Raw genomic sequence first — 17,655 nt, forward strand, 5'->3', positions numbered from 1 at the left:
ATTATGAGGATTAGGGGGATTTCTGGCATCGGGAGAGTTAGGATTAGGAAAGGGGAAAATGTTCCTCCCTGCACCCTCCTTACAACTGTCCCCCGGCTTGCTACCGATGATGAGGGTTCACCTAGCCACTGGGGAACGCCTCTGAAAACCCAGGGACGTAAGGTTTGATTATTCATACCCTCTCTTGGGATTATTATTCAAAAAGGACAAAGTGATGAGAGAGAAGAAGAATAGGGAAAAACCAACACAGTGCATTGGGCAGGGTAGGTGACATTATGAAGCAAGGTCCCATTGCCTGGCTGGGGTAGTACAATATAGCAGAGTCCTTGGCAAAAAACAGGGAGGAATCACCTTTCTCTCATCCCGTGTAGTCTCCCTGTTATAACAGAAGATTAGGCTTGGCTGGGCACTTGGGGGTAGTGCCTGATGAAACATTTTTGTATATTTGAATTTTCTCTTCCTTCACCATTCATGGAACTGAAATTTGAAAAATGAAAAGAGCAGGTGTCAGCTGAGAACTGATATCGAAGGGTTTGTTTTTCAAATGTATACTGAATCTGGGAAAAAATAGCAGCTATCCTCTGATAATAGTTCTTTAAAACATTTAAATTGACAGAAACTTGGAAGAAATAATGCCATCCCTTTGGTATTATAGAGGCATTTTTCTTTATTCATCATAATTTAAATTTAGTATTACAGAGCCTTTCAGAAAATTGGTCCCTTTTGTGGAATGTTGAGGTCACCTTGTTTTAGAAAAAGTGCACCTTCATTACATTTAGTTTATTCAGAAAAATATAGAGTCTCTTTACGTACTTGAATTATTACTCCAGTTCTAATTTTGTACTACCTCCCTTTGGCCCATATCAGTCTGCTTGTATAAAAGTTTGCAGATCCCAGAAACTGTTAGGGCACAGGTTCGAAGTTAGCAAGAAGTCATTGTTCCTCTTCTACACAAAAGGGAAGACAACAGATAGAAGTTGAGTGATTTTGTTTTTATAGGTTATTCCCATTAATTTGCCCAATGATCCTTTCAATGTAGCACTATAATCACCTGAGAGTAAGAAAAAGGTTAAGGGGTCTTTAATCCTGGGTACTACCTCTGGAAATTCTGATTTAATTGTTCTAGAGTACAGCCTGAAATGAGGCAATGTAGGCACAAAGGAATTGATAACATACCAAAAATTATTCACAACTGGTATGCAAAGAAACAAGGATTTGACCTCAGGTCAAAGCTCACCTTTTTTGCTTCGTGGTTCTTTGGAACACATTTCGAATATTATAGTACCATACTTTCATAATTTTTCCTTAAAAGGAACTTGAAGCACCATTTTATTGTGTTCTTACATATCACATTATTGTACCTTGTAGATACTTTTTCTGAGGGACTGTCTCTTCAACTTTATAGAGAAAATTAGTAGGAAATAGAATCTAGTAGAATATGCATTGTCTTATAACGTTTTCTAGAACACAGCACTCACATTCTGTTATGTAAAGGTCTCCAAAGGACTTGACTTTTTAGAACATGTGGGGATGATTAGAGAAAGATAGTTGCTCCCTATCTCATAAGGAATTGCAGAAGTGAAGAGGTGACTTTCATAATTAGTTACAAATTAATAAAAATTCCAGCTTTTATTTTGGACATATGAAAGTATGGGTTTAGTTTGACTCTGAAACTTTGAATAGCAGTAGAGGCAGTTTTTTATAACTAACATCTTAAATATAAATATGAATTGAGCTTATGAGACTGTGATTTTTACAGTCTGAATAGCCATATGTAACCCTATTCTCCAACCTCCCCCTCCATCCTCTCCCACCCCCATTTATCAGGCCTTGTGCAGTGGGGAAAGTGGGACACGGTCTCAGATTTCCACAGCATCATTTAACTCAGTAAAACTAAGTATGCCTTCCAGTTTTCGAAACCTTATATTTTACACTATACTTAAAAGATAGCTAGCTGACAAGAACAATTTAAAAATAGCAGACCATGGACAGGTGACAAAATGTCACGCTGGCAGCACCAGACTGCATTAACAAAAATCACCAGATGTCACACACTTGATTTCTATTTTCACAGCTGATTAAACAGCAGTATTTGTTGGACAAAAGGAAGAAAAAAGAAATGGCCTCATCTGAATTTGGAGTCAGTTTTTCTTTGGCTGTTGGTATTTTCTCTCTCCTTCAAAATCCCATAATAACTGTAAAACTTAAGGCATACTATATAATAAAATATTATAAAATAAACCTAATTTTAGAAAAGAAACCTTTATACATATATACTTCCTAAACTTGCAGGCTATAAATGAAAATGTTAGCAGAGCTTGTCTTTGATTGGTGATCTTGTTTTCTTCATTTTTCTGTATTGTCTAATTTTTCTCCAATGAAAATAAATTGTATTTTATAATCTAAACATTAATTTTTGAAGAGGTAGAGAAAGTAGCTTAAAGAAGCCTTAAGTGGTTTACTAAAAAGAATTTGGGAAAAAATTAGATTACATTTAAGTAATTGGTTCTGTTGGTTCTGACATTGAACTAGAGTTTCGTATAAAATCTTTGGTTGATGATCTTGATCTAGAGATCATTAAAGTCAGAGGCCAACAGAGTTAGGAAGGATACCAGGAAAGGCAAAAGAATTTTCTGCTTTTCAGCAAGTAGTGATGCCTTCATCTACAAAACATTGCCTAAGGCTCTTGTTTTGCCGCATCTTTAGAAAGACTGAATTGGAAGTTATTGGTGTAGGATAGAGGATGATAATTAGAAAACTACTGAGCTTCTTTTCAGTTTCATCTTGCCAGGTTGAAAAGTCCCAAGACCTGATGGAAAGAGTACAAAAAGGATCCAACTTCTAGAGGACTGCAGAGAGGGGCATCCCTTAACGTTAGAGAACATAAGTAGTTCCAGAAACGTATAAAAACTATTATTTGATATAGTGGTTGTAAACTACATAATTCTTTACCATAAATGATTGTAGCACAGGAAATAAAAGAAGTTGAATGAGCTAAATTTGGGCTTGCTTGGATTGCTTGAAAACCCGTTATTATTCTGAGAACGTTTAGGGAACATCCCTAGTTTATAGGAACAACACCCATATCTGAATATTCCTAGGTCAGAGATTGAAAGACCCTCTCAATGTGCCATTTCCTTAAATTCTGCTCAGCAGTGATTGGGTTTTTTCGGCAGACTTTCCAGTGACTGGTTGCTTATTGCTTAGTTTGAATACCTCAGAATATGATAAGTAAATCACAAATAATTAATACATCTTCCTTTTCCCCAAGTAATTAATATATCTTCTGCTCTTAAACCTGGAGGCTATTAGTTGAAATATCTTATTCAGACTTGTCATCTTATAGAACAGAGGCTGGCTAACATCATCTGTAAAGGGCCAGAGAGTAAATATTTTAGTCCTGTGGGCCATATAGTTTCTGTTGCACATTCTTCTTCTTTTTTTTTTTTTTTTTTTTTTTTGGGGAGCACAGGCCCAGCGGCCATGGCTCACGGACCTAGCCACTCCACAGCATGTGGGATCTTCCCGGACCGGGGCACGAACCCGTGTCCCCTGCATTGGCAGGCAGACTCTCAGCCACTGCGCCACCAGGGAAGCCCTGCACATTATTCTTTGTTTTTTAATTTCTGTGTTTGTTTTTACAACTTTTTAAAAATGTAGAAATGATTGTTGGTTTGGAGGCAGACAAAACAAGTGGCCAGCCCCCTGTTACTATAAGGACAAAGGTCTGGACACAGGCATTATGCCCAAGGTCGTATAACTAGTGAGTGGTAGGGGCAGCACAAGAACCCTAAATTTTTAGGCCAGTCATTGTCCCCCACTATATCTGTTATATAAATTTTACATCTTTCTTCTGGTCGCCATTCTGATCATTATGTTGCATTTTTGAGCCACCGTGAAATCTTTATCTTTTAATTCCCTCTAAGCTTCAAGTTTGTATACTTCTTTGAATTCATTATTTTGCCGCTTGAATTTGAAGGGCAGTATGAATTGTTTAAATAAAATGCTTAATCCAGGGAGTGGCATGTTTAAATTGGAATGTGGGAGATGTGTTAATTTTTCCTATTATAAGGGAAGCTTCTTTTTTGTTTTGTTTTATTTCTTTGTTGTTATTGAGACTTTAGCTTTGTTTTAAGATTTTTCATGTGTATGTTTTATGACTTGATTTAAAACTGTTTTAACTGCTATGGCCTTTGATAGCATTGTTATAGATTAATCTGTTTTAGTTTCTTGTAATGTTCATATTGTACAATGTATTTATGATTATATTAAGCATTCTCTGTGCTTAAAGTAAAATTATTTTATTTTTTAGGACGCATGGGAATAAATTTTCATCATCCAGGAACAGATAATATTATGGCACTTAACAGTAAGTCTTCATATGAAATATTCTGTAAAATTAGCAGTTAAGTCTATAGCATGTAATTTCCACTTTCTCAGCTGTTCATTACATTTCGGCCTTCACTGAGTGCAGTGTAGACCATTATTCTATACCAGTGCTTTTCAAAGTGTGGACCCTGAACCAGCAGCATCAGCATCATTTGGGAACTTATTAAAAATACAAAATCTCAGGCCCCATTACAGATCTGCTGAATCAGAAACTTTAAGCATGGGGCCCAGAAATCTGTGTATGACCAAGTTCTATAGATGATTCTGATGCAGGCTAAAGTTTGAGAACTGCTACTGTAAACCAGGGGTTGACAAACTACAGCCCTGTGAGCCATATGTGGCCCACCGCCTGTTTTTGTAAATAGTTTTATTGAAACACAGCCAAACCCATTCATTTATGGATTGTCTTTGGCTACTTTTGTTCTACAGTGGCAGAGACAAAAAAACCTAAACTCTTTATTGTTTGGCCCTTTACAGAGAACTTTGCTGACCCTTGCTGTATACCACTGTGTTAGGGGGGAGGAAGGAGGGGAGGAAGAAGGAGGGAGATGATAGAGAGGGACTGGGCTAGAGAGTGTGAATAAATAAATCAACTTATTGTAACTCATAATTTTCTCATTGTGGTAGATAGCCAACAGGTGCTTCAAACTGGACGTAAGGGGTTTCCCATTAGTGGAGTTTGCATAGGAATAGTGGCGATAACTTTGCTGCTTAGAAATGGTTTTGTCAGTATACTTGTTGGATTGGGTTCTGGAGCATCAAAACCTTATTAGCCAGAAAGTCATTGTATTAATACTGCAAGAAATATCTGGCTGGCATCAACTCTCCTTCCTAGTGTCTGTGGACCAAATAGCTTTGCAGAAGAACAGTCTCTAAATGGAAATTGTCCCTTGTCTAAAGGACCATACAAGCCATTGAATCCCTCAGGATATAAGTTTTCTCCTCTATCAAATGAGTGATATCAGGTTGTCCCCTCTCATCCTCCCTGACATACAAGCTGACTCTCAATACACATGGAAGACCTGCTGGGTAAATCTACGGTTGTCTACAATATTACCCCTTTTCTTCTTGCTTGAGTAAGGATGTTGAAATGCCATTAGTGTTCCTTAGGGCATATTTTAGGTTATCTCTAAAATATATATTCCATATTTCTTTTGGTTCTGACATGTAGCCTACCTTCCAAGGAGCACTGGTAAGAACCAGCACTGCTGGCATTGTTTGATAATGCAGGTCCTAATCCACTCCATGCATATTTTGTTCTAAATAGCTAGCATCTCCTCTTTTTGAGGGTCTTGGAAACAATGGGAGTTCCAGACTATCCACCTCTATTTTCTGATTTCTAGAAGAAAGATCACTTTACAGTTAGATTCTGTTACCTCTAACTTTTTTTCTAAAAGTAGGTATTTTTGAGGTGAGGATTAATAAACATGCCTAACTTGCCAAGCCACAGCAATTTTGTGAAACTTTGTGAAAACACTTCAGTTAGATGATGGGATTTAGAAATGAATGTAAAAGAAAAGAACAGTATGATAGTGTGTCTGCCTGCAGGAATAAGTGTGTATTTTAGAAAAGACCTAATTTGACATGGTGTAAGTCCTCTTCTGCAAGAGGGAGAAGATATAATTTATGATTTTCCATGTAAAAAATGAAGCTAAAGGACACTTTTGTTTTTAAAAGGTTTTGATTCTCTTTGATTTGATTCTCTTTAATCTCAGCTTTTAAATAAGAGATTTCATTTATGTTCTTTCCACTTTGTACATGTTGTTTAAATCCCCCTTTCAGCCTTGAAATTTCTTCATCCTTAGTAAGAGATGAGGAGACTGAATTAGGTCATCTTAATGATTGCTTTCAGAATGAAGATTCTGTGATGTTGTAATATTTTTTAAAGTACCAAAAGGGTCATTTTGCCAATATCTATATCATGTTGATGAGTTATGCATATTTCAACATAATGGCAGATACCAGAGCACACCTATCTTCAAATGACTCTGTGGGTCCTGCCCTATAGGCTCCTCAAAGTAAACCGTAAAAACCACTGGGGTTTGACATTTGCATACGTCAGTTCTCTTTCAAAGTTGACTTCTACTTGAAATGATCAGAATAAACAAAATATCCTCCTTGGTAGATACTTGTGAGGTCTACAGGTTTTGACAGATTTGCTGTGATAAAGCTTTTTTTCCCCTTTTGTGTAGTTGGGCCCAGCCCATCTGGTGACATATGTATGTAACACATGCACAAACACACCTATGTATTTTTTGTCTTCCCTTTTATGCCTACCATTCGTCAGCTCAGCAGTTACTGTCCTGTGACTGGTCTGTCCTTATTTTCCCTCAGCCTTCATATAGATGAGGTCACAAATCACTAAATCTTTATTAATTCAGAATTTACAATTATTGAAAGGGGCTGGGTTGAAGTTGAACTATATTTTCAGACAAGAAGATACTGGCTAATAAAATTTAAAAGAATTGAGTCAAGGGTTAAATTTTTTAAAAAAGGAAATGTGAGACAGTTGTAGTTCCTTTCTTATTAACCGTTTTTGGTATGCAAAATTGATGCTTCCTAACTCTGTTCATAATGCTGCCATTCACCATGTCTTCAAAAAATCTCCCATTCTTTCACTTCCTTGAGCTCACCCAAACCCAAATCTCTCCTGAAAATACCATGTTGTCAGCTCTCCTGACTTGATGAGACAGACAGCGGTGTCAGGGTGAGCATTCTCACTTCTCATTACTACTGCCCAACTTTAATTAATTAATTTGTTTTTAATTAATTAATTTGTTTTGGCTGCGTTGGGTCTTCGTTTCTTCATTGCAGTGCGTGGCCCTCTCACTGTCGCAGCCTCTCTTGTTCCGGAAGACAGGCTCCAGACGCTCAGTAGTTGTGGCTCACGGGCCTAGTTGCTCCGCGACATGTGGGATCTTCCCAGACCAGCACTCGAACCCGTGTCCCCTGCATTGGCAGGCAGATTCTCAACCACTGCGCCACCAGGGAAGCCCCACTACTGCCCAACTTTGAATGGGCCAGTTTCCCATTTTTCGGTGTTTCTAGTGCATGTCTTCCACCTATACCTTCCTCTCAGAATCACCACTGCTGATGACATCTAGAAGCCAGAAAATGGAGCTTGGGAGAAGACGGTAGGAAACCAACTGTAGAAAACAGTAAACCTGTAGATATTTAGGGTGTGGAAAGACTAGCAAAATTTGTGTAAAGCCAAAGACTCTCCTGATTTTTGCTACTCAAGACCATGAATTTAGTTAAGAATTAGCAGGCCAACCTTTGGGGAGGAAACTAAGAGACACATCTAAATTTTGGCTGTTACTGAAAATTTTAGTCCTCAAGTATTGTAGAATACAGAAGTGGAGATGAGAAGAAATTCTGATCCATCAGTAAGATCTGCCACTTGTTTGCTATTTCCAAAATACAGTTAGTTCTGAAACAATATGCCCCTTCCATTTAAACAGTTAATGTATTTTTTCTTAACTTTCTAATAATGCCCTCTTTTCATCCTCTTCACCCTTATACCAAAGATACTAGAAGTTTGCATAATGTATTTTTATTTTTCCTGCTGGAGAAGGAAGGAGGCTATGAGAGTGCTTCCAGCTATATCTGTAGTAGTTTTATCAGCAAGATTTTTTCTAACACTTAAGGGTAGTTTGTGTTTTTTGTTTCTTTGATTGTATGTGGGTTTTGTGTATGTGTGCGCGTGTGTGTATACCTGCACTCTAGGTATAGAGTTGAGTTTAGCAGTTGTGGGCTTGTATGGGATTGATGCCTGACTTGGTGCTTTTTCCTCTATTATGATGATCCTCAGAAAAGGATATTGGTGCTCCATCATTAGTCAAGTGACCAAATTTATGCTCAAGTTAATGGTCAAATCCAGAATGCCTGGTCTTGTGATTTACTCTAGGAGAATCACTGCTGAGTATATCCACTTTATTCCTCTTGACTGGTCAGCTTCTCTTTTTTCAAGTAGAGAATGGGCTTGGAAAAACTGAAATATCAGGAAGTTGCTTGATGAGTACAACGTTAGAAACGGGGGAGCAGTGTGGCCTAAGGGATAGTATCACTCAGCTTCAGGGAGGTATCTTCCAAGTAGGCTGGAAGGCTTGTGAAACCTGGAGATGAGCAATAAATTAGCATAGCCATGAAAAGCATTGTTTAGAATCCAGCATATCTGGTCCCACTTCTTAGAAGCTGTATGACCTTGGGGCCACATTCTTAACTTCTTTGTCTCTGGTTTCTTCACCTGTAAAATGGAGATAATGATCACTAAAGTGGCTATATATAAATCTTGTAAAGTTTAGCATTGCGGCCTAGTAGATAATGCTCAGGTGAACTGCTGTCATGATTGCTTGTATGAGAGCTTTAGTGCTGCCTTTTATTTTATTTATTTATTTTATTTATTTATTTATTTTTGGCTGTGTTGGGTCTTCGTTGCTGCATGAGAACTTTCTCTAGTTGCGGCGAGCGGGGGCTACTCTTCATTGCAGTGTGCGGGTTTCTCATTGGGGTGGCTTCTCTTGTTCTGGAGCATGGGCTCTAGGCACTTGGGCTTCAGTAGTTGTGGCACGTGGGCTCAATAGTTGTAGCTCGCGGGCTCTAGAGCGCAGGCTGAGTAGTTGTGGCGCCCAGGCTTAGTTGCTCCGCGGCATGTGGGATCTTACCGGACCAGGGCTCGAACCCATGTCCCCTGCATTGGCAGGCAGACTCCCAACCATTGTGCCACCAGGGAAGCCCTAGTGCTGCCTTTTAAAGATTTCCTTTTCTTTGCATGTTAGACTTCCAAAACATATCTTACATTGTTTGTGTTTAGATAGAGGTTTTCCTGATGGAATTTAAGACAGCACACCTACAAATCACTAATAGGCTAGAGTGGCTGTCCTGCAGTATATTACCATCTCTTTTTGTGTGAATCTTTTTTTCTGCGTGAAATGCTTCCTGTCTCTGTCTCCTGACTGAAACATGCACTCTTTGGGGCTTAGAGTTGCTGTATCTTTCATGATGTTTGGCACTTTTGAAGATGCTCTGCAGTCATGTTTGGAATGTAAAATGGGATAGTCATTTTGGACAACAGTTTGACAGTTTCTTAAAAAAGTTAAACATACACACCTACCATAGGATGCAGCAGTTCTATCTTAAGAATTTACCAATGTCCACACAAAGATGTGTATGTGAATGTTTAAAGCAGCAGTATTCATGATAGCCAAAATTATAAATAATCCAGATGTCCCTTAACTGGAGAATGGATAAACAAATTGTGGTACGTTTGCACAGTGGAATACTATTCTGCAATAAAGAAAAGCGAACTGTTGGACTTCCCTGGTGGCACAGTGGTTAAGAATCCACCTGCCAACGCAGGGGACTAGGGTTCAAGCCCTGGTCTGGGAAGATCCCACATGCCGCAGAGCAACTAAGCCAGTGTGCCACAACTACTCAGCCTGCGCTCTAGAGCCCGTGAACCGCAGCTACTGAGCCCATGTGCCACAACTGCTGAAGCCCACGCACCTAGAGCCCATGCTCTGCAACAGGAGAAGCCACCGCAATGAGAAGCACACACACCACGTCAAAGAGTTTCCCCCACTCGCCGCAGCTAGAGAAAGCCTGCGCACAGCAACGAAGACCTGCGCACAGCCAAAAATAAATAAATTAATTTAAAAAAAGGGACGAGCTGTTGATTCATGCAACAACATGAATGACTCAAAATAATTATGCTGAATTTAAAAAACTAGACAAAGAAAGAGTACATACTAGATGATTCCATTAATATAAAATTCTAGCAAATGTACTCTAATCTATAGTGACAGAAAATACAACAGCTTTAAGAATATTTTGAAGTAATATTGTCCCCCCTTTTTCAGAGGAGGGCTTAGATTCTTGGAGGAGTCATGTTTAGATAAGGATGGCTTCTGGTTGAGCAAGTCTCTGAATCTCCGAAGTCTCTCTTTAGTTGAAAAAACCTACAGGAGGACAGTTATGATACTCTAACTACCTCATTATTTTTGTGAGATGTAGATGAGATTAGGCACAGGTACAAATAAGGTGTTAGTATTGCTACATTTGGAAAGTAGGGGGCATAGTCTTTTTAGAGAAGAGGGTCTAAACAGTAGTTTTGTAATGTAACAGAGGTTCAGTTTTATTTAAATTAAAATTTTTCATGCAATTCATTTTTTGATATCTCTCAGCTTGTAACTACAGCCTGTTCCAAGTTATGAAACGAATAAGAAATTTGAAGTGCTGTTAGATTATACAAAAGTTATGTGCCTTATTTGTCAGCTGAACTATAAAGCCAGTAGAGCCTTATACATCAGTAGGTATCTTCTACAGCTTCTTAATAATTGCAACCTCTAACCCAGTAATTTGAACTTAATACAGCTAAACTTGCTATCCCATATGATAATTATGAAATAAAAAATTTGTTTCCACAAGTCAAAAAAAAAAAGAAATTTGAAGTTCCACTTTCGCTCTGACAGGGAGGGATGATTGTTTGCCGTCACTCTTCCTTATCAAACTTTTAAAAACACTGATAAATTGAGGAGTCCTAGAATAAAACCTTGGATGTTTGAAGACTTAAAATTTTAATATCTTTAAAAAAACCCAAAAAGACATTCATCTGCTTGAGAAACTCTGAGGTCATTGATTGTTAACACCTTGTACACAGCTGATGCACCAAGAAACTTGGAGCTTTAGATCATGCTGCCTTCCACTTTTTTCCTCTTATTAATGCGTAGAAAATATTTTAGAAGACTTCACTTCTATTTCTATTTGAACTGAGGGCTGCCAGAGGCAATGTGAAAGGGTTTTGGTATGAACTTTGCATTTGGCAGACTCTGGTGTGGCTGCCGAGACTCCTCTTCCCCCTCCCCGCTCCCTTTCATTCTCTGCTGAGAGTGAACTCCTTGGGGAGCGGCTCAGCTGAGAGGAAGTGGCAGAGGGAGCTGAACACATGATGCTTTTATGCCAAAATGGGAATAGAGCCAGTTTTGCTAGAATTTCAAATGGAATTTTCCAAAATTTGAAGAGTACATTGTATTTCTGCTCACCATGAGTGGATATAAGTAAATAGTTTTTTGTTTTTTTTTTTTAGCAGAGTAATAAGATAGTGAAGGAATTATTTTGAGATTCTCAGATTAAAGACTTTGTCTTTGAGTATTTTGAACTTTTGGAAGACAAGATCCCTGTTTCTCTCTGAACAGATTTAGAAGTAAAATTAGTATATAATTGTGGAATGAATATATTGTAAATGATGGCTAATTTAAAAATGCAGAATAGTAATCAGAAGGACATGTAATGATCTACGCTCAAATTTCAAACTATTTTGGGTAGATGCTGTACATGAGCATGGTAGGGGACCTGAGGCGTTGTTGTTTTGTTTTGACCTTCTCATTTTACAGATGGGGAAGCTGAGGTTCAGGAGACTATGTGAACTGGCTAGGGTGACATGATGGAGCCAGAACCTTCTGGATCAGAACCTTCTGCCTCCAGGTTGAGGGTGATAACCTTTGCTTTAAATACTTAATTGTTAAGAGTGGTTATATTATTTTTATACTCGTTTAACACACACAAATTCAGTGTCTCTGGGAAAATCATTTTTCTAATATTACTTGTCACCTTGTTTATGCTCTGAATGCTTAATGAATCCTCTTTTCCTGAAAAATAGAGTGATATTCCTGGTCTACATGGCCTGGCATTGAATATTGTAAAGAAGTGAACTCTGAAATTCTTGACTTACTTTACTGGATTTTGGAAGAAGTTCTTTGTGTGTGTGAATATGTCTAAAGTGTCAGGATTTGGGTGCTTCGACCTAATAATAAAGATGCAGGAAACTGAAAAGTTACCTTTTTCCTGTGGACCTCCCTGTTTGCTTTGTCCACTTGTGTCAGCAGTAGAACCTGGATTTCTCTTTTATAGCACTCATCACACTTGTGATTAACTATTTTAATGTTGCTGTTTCACTTTAATATGTATGCTTCAAGAGGGCAGAGAATGAACTTCTTTTCATAGCTGTTTGTTGGTTTCCAGTGCAATGCCCAGCCCATAGAGTAGGTACTCAGTCTGGAAGACTGGAAGAAAGGGAAAGATATCTCAGAGAGACTGTGCAAAGCACAGTATAACAGCCTTAGAGAATATCTAGTCCACCTTAGTTCCTTCCTAAAGATTTGTTTTAACGTTTCCTTTTGGAAGATGGTACTAACATATATGGATCTAGCAATTAACAGTTTACAAAGTGCTTTCACACACCTGTCTCTGCCATTGTAATGCTTAAAATGGTTTGCCAGTGCATGGTCAAAATTTTCCTTGAGCACCAATTTCACCCCAGAATTATTCTCTTATCCAAACAAACTATGGCTGTGTGATAGAGCAATATATGAAACTGAATGCAGTTTTTCAGATAAAGCTGGAGACTTCAAAAGATTTTCTAGATTTCAGCAAGTTTTAAGAATGCTTTGTGATTTGTTTCCTTCTGCTATTGGGGCACTTTGATAGAAAACAGAGAATCATGGTCATTCCTTTCATCTTTATTGCATCCTTGTTTAAAACATGGCAGTGTCCTCATTTTCTAAAAAAGGTAAAGGAGCTTGCTGATGTCATACAGCCAGCAAATAATCATCTATGACTTGGACACACAGATTAGCCTGCTAACCAGTCCTTTAATCCGAAAGAGCAGTGATGTCTGCTCTTTTGGGTTTTCCCAAAAAGATCACTCAGGCTTCCTTTAATAGCAGTTAACTAAATAATACTTTATTGATTGTAGAGAATTAGTGCATTTCTGAAAATGATCAGTTTTAATTTTACAACGTAGTCTCCCTTATTAGTGGCAGGAATTTTAACACACTGCCTCTCAGGCCTCTAGTATATGCAGACTGGAAATCTGAGACTTGGACGAAGACTTGGTATGCCGGTGATCCGGAGGGAAAGTTAAGTACCTGAAACTTTGCCTTCTTTTCTTCGTTAGCCTACACACACACATACCTTTGTTATCTGACTAAAGTTGTTGTTGTTTTTCCAGCCTAATATAGTGGAAATAATGTAGTTTGGAGGGACCAAAGCTATCTGAGCTTAAATCCTGGACCCATCATTTGTTTGTTTCCTTGGGAAAGCTACCCATATTTTTTATTTTAAATGGACACATTAATCCCTTCTTTACCAGCAATAAGGTTAAATGTGCAATGCTCCATTACCAAACCTGGCAAGAAATACATACCTAACAAATGCTAGTCTCTGATGCTTCCCTCTTCTACCCATTTGCCCCCTTTTTTTCCTTTTGAGTTAGCAGTAATTCTTAATCCTGGCTCTACAATCAAAATAGGAACCAAAATAAATAACCTATATGGGAAAAGAATCTGAAAAAGAATGGAAATATGTATATGTGTAACTGATGCACTTTGTTGTACACCTGAAACTAACAGAACATTCTAAATCAACTATACTCCAATATAAAATAAAAAATTAAATTAAGAAAAAAAAGGGACCAAAATAGAAAATACTTGTGACCCCATACGAGAGACTGTAATTTAATAGGTCTGGGAGTGAACCTGGTTGAGGGGGGTGGGTGGAAAAGACCACAGTTAGAGGTAGTTACCTCTTGAGAAATTCAGTGCTGCCCCCCTACCCCTTTCCAGTGTCTATCTTTATCTGAGCATGAAGGAATCAAACAGTATAAGGATTGTGCTCTGTATTCCCTCCTATTGTTTCTTTCTGCTCAAGGCTTGGTCTGCTTTTATTGTTCCCTGAGGTTTTTCCAAGTCCAGGTTACTAGAGGAAGTTGTCTTTGAGGGGTCAGGATGGGTGAGGGGAATGAGCAGTCCTCTGTGTTGCCAGAGTTCATCCCAAATTCTCAGGTCCATTCCTTTCCACAACTTTGCTCCACGAAGGAGCCCTCCTTCCTGCACGAGAGGAGCCTTGTTGGTAGGGAGGAGACGAGGAGGCTGACTAAGGGGCCTGGGCACAACGGCACCCGTTTTGTTCCCGCTCTCTCCCCTCTGTATAATTTCCTACATTATCTGGGGGCTCAGACATGTAGGGTTAGCAAGTATTGGCTGTTCTGAACAATCTAAAAATTGAGTGTTTAAAGTTTGAAGAGACCACAAGACACCTTGGCATAGTGAAGACTTTGGTATAGTGAACATATGCCAGATATCTGGGTGCATGGAGTAGGCATTTTCAGACCTGGTTTGGACAGACGGGTCTGTGTAAAATATAAAATATTCTGGTATGTGATTAGGATCCGTAGAACTTTGCTTGATTTTCTTGCTTTTCAGGAGGGCAGTTAGTGTGTCATTTAGCAATGTGCTACTGAGATAAAGGTAAGGTGGTAATTAATTACTCTCAGTGGAATACTATTAGGGCACAGGTGCGAGGGTGCATAGGCACCAGCTGAAACAAATGCACATGCATGCCCACTCTCTCCAACCAGTGATAGCAGTATCATGCAGACATTCTTTTTTTTTTTAAAAAAAATATTTATTTATTTATTTGGCTGCATCGGGTCTTAGTTGCGGCATGCAGGACCTTCGCTGCAGTACGCGGGATCTTTCGTTGCGGTGCACGGGCTCTTCGGTTACGGCGGGCAGGCTTCTCCCTAGTTGTGGCACATGGGCTCTAGAGTGCGCAAGCTTAGTTGCCCCGCGGCATGTGGAAGTTTAGTTCCCCGACCAGGGATCGAACCCACGACCCCTGCATTAGAAGGCAAATTCTTTTTTTTTTTTTTTAATTAATTAATTTATTTTTGGCTGCATTGTGTCTTCGTTGCGGTGGACGGGCTCTAGGCGTGTGGGCTCAGAAGTTGTGGCTCACTGTCTCTAGCGTGCAGGCGCAGTAGTTGTGGCACAGGGGCTTAGTTGCTCCCTGGCATGTGGGATCTTCCCGGAGCAGGGATTGGACCCACATCACCTGCATTGGCAGGCAGACTCTTAACCACTGCGCCACCAGGGAAGTCTCCATGCAGAGATTCTTTACCTAGGTTTATTTCCAGAGAAATCTTGTCAGACATACAAATTTTAAATGATCTTTCTCTGTTTTAATGAGAAATTTAAGACATGGACCTGGAAGTTCTGAAGTGATTACTTTGATAACATGTCACATATTGAGAGATTTAATTAGTAACCTATACGGTAAATGTAGTTCAGAAATTAATACTAGATGTGCATGGACACTACAAGATGCTATAGTGAAGCCTTGGATTTACCATTTTGGACAAGATTGGAAAAATAATAGTGGATGGAAATGGAAAAGGGGATTAGGAGTTTCCTAGGAAGCAGAGAAGAACAGATGTTAAAACATGTGGGGGCTTCCCTGGTGGTGCAGTGGTTGAGAGTCCGCCTGCCGATGCAGGGGACACGGGTTTGTGCCCCGGTCCGGGAAGATCCCACGTGCTGCGGAGCAGCTGGGCCCGTGAGCCATGGCCGCTGAGCCTGCGCATCCGGAGCCTGTGCTCCGCAACGGGAGAGGCTAAAACAGTGAGAGGCCCACGTACCGCAAAAAAAAAAAACAAAAAACATGGGTATCTAGATTCTTATGTTAAGTGGATAGGTGATTATATTTTAATGATACTATCAGAGGAGTGCGTTGAATTGGTGTGACTGGAATGTATGGGTCTGATGTATGGAATAATGGGAATGAGGATCTGAAAGGTGGTTAGAGATCAGATGGTAAAGGTCCTTGATTGTTCTTATGAGAAGCTTGGACAGGCAAGTACTGTCTTACTGGAAAATTAGGTTTATCTGAAGGAGGATGTTCAGGATGATGTGGGGTATGGAAAACTATTTCTTATGAGGAATAGCTAAATATAACTTCATTGTAGAAAAGAAAACCGAAAGGAGATAAAGTAATGACCCTCGAATAAAAGGCTGGTGTCTGTGGCGAAGGATAATAGTGAGGCAAGTATAAGAAAGAACTTTCTAACTAGAAAGAATTGTCCTACCATGTAGCATGAGTCTTCAGTTTTTCAGTCATGTTCTATGGAATCTCAGCACCCAAGGAGGTACTTTAAGGACTACTATGGGGAGGGATACCTGACAGGTGGCGCTCCGAATCCCTGTGCTGCTTCAACCTGAGCAGCCTTGTTCAGGGAATAAATATCTCATATTTATTGGGGTTCATTTGTTGGAGGAGAGAGGGTTCTGCTACTTAGAAAAAAGTTTGAAAAGACTGAAGTGAGCCTCCTTATTCTTTTACCTTAACTCTTGATTAAGGTATTCTAGCAGAACCAGGGAGAACATCTTTGTGTTGGTTATAGAAGTAATTCCTGTTTCGTTTGGGACATTGATTAAAGATCTGTACGTTTCCTATAAGATTTTGTAAGCAATGAAACAGAATGTTGCAAAAGTTCAGTTGTTTAGAATGTAGGGCAGTTTCATATGTTATTAATGACAATTAGATTTTCTGACCAATCCATAAAAACACCTATTAAATTCTGATCTTAATTCATAAAATAACAGCTTTAAGTATAGTGATTAATAGAAAACAGTAGTGCTATGGTAGTAATAATGAAATAAAACAAAAAAAATTTGGGTGAGAAGTTTCTCTTTATTAATCTTGGATTATGATACTAAAAGCAAACTCTTGGAGGATGATAAGTTTTTGGAATCCTAAAGGGAATTTCTGGGTACTTTCAAGGATTATACAGGTTTGAAATACTGGCTTTTCTATCTTGGTGGTTAGGAATAAAGGCTTTTTTTTTCAAATGTCCATTGACTGGTGTATTACTTTACTAGGGATGCCATAACAAAATATCATAGACTGGATAACTTAAACAAAAGAAATTTGTTTTCTCATAGTTCTGGAGACTGGAAGTCCAAGATCAAGGTGTTGGCAGGGTTGGTTTCTCCTGAGGCCTTTCTTCTGGGCTGGCAGATGGCTGTCTTCTTGTTGTGACCTCACATGGCCTTTTCTCTGTGCATGGGCATTCCTAGTATCTCCTCTTCTTATAAGGACACCAGTCCTGTTGGATTAGGGCTTTACCCTTATGGCCTCATTCAGCCTTAATTCCCTCGTAGAAGACCCTGTCTTCAAATATAGTCACATTGTGGGTTAGGGCTTCAACGTATTATGAATTTTAGGGGGAACACATTTCAGTCCCTAATAACTGGTGAATGGATCAATTGTGGTATTTCCATACTATGGAATACTACTCAGCAATAAAGAGAAACAAAATATTATCACATGTGATAACATGGATAAATCTCAAAAACATTATGCTAAGTAAAGGAAGTCAAACACATTGATTCCATTTATATGAAGTTGTATAAAGGGTGGACAAAACTAAGA

The 17,655-nt window shown here is 39.0% G+C and overlaps 1 protein-coding gene across 1 annotated transcript in view; it reads left to right on the top strand.

The window, feature by feature from the left end:
* Window positions 1-17,655, top strand: part of CPEB3 (cytoplasmic polyadenylation element binding protein 3) — a 144,600-nt gene that overhangs the window by 40,600 nt on the left and 86,345 nt on the right. The window contains exon 3 of the mRNA XM_024739545.1: window positions 4,313-4,369. Within this exon, the coding sequence (XP_024595313.1) occupies window positions 4,313-4,369 (57 nt within the window). The remainder of the gene's footprint in view (window positions 1-4,312; window positions 4,370-17,655) is intronic.

The sequence above is a fragment of the Neophocaena asiaeorientalis genome, unplaced genomic scaffold (assembly GCF_003031525.2).
Source record: "Neophocaena asiaeorientalis asiaeorientalis breed wild unplaced genomic scaffold, Neophocaena_asiaeorientalis_V1.1 scaffold597, whole genome shotgun sequence".
In the NCBI taxonomy this organism is placed as follows: Eukaryota; Metazoa; Chordata; class Mammalia; order Artiodactyla; family Phocoenidae; genus Neophocaena; species Neophocaena asiaeorientalis.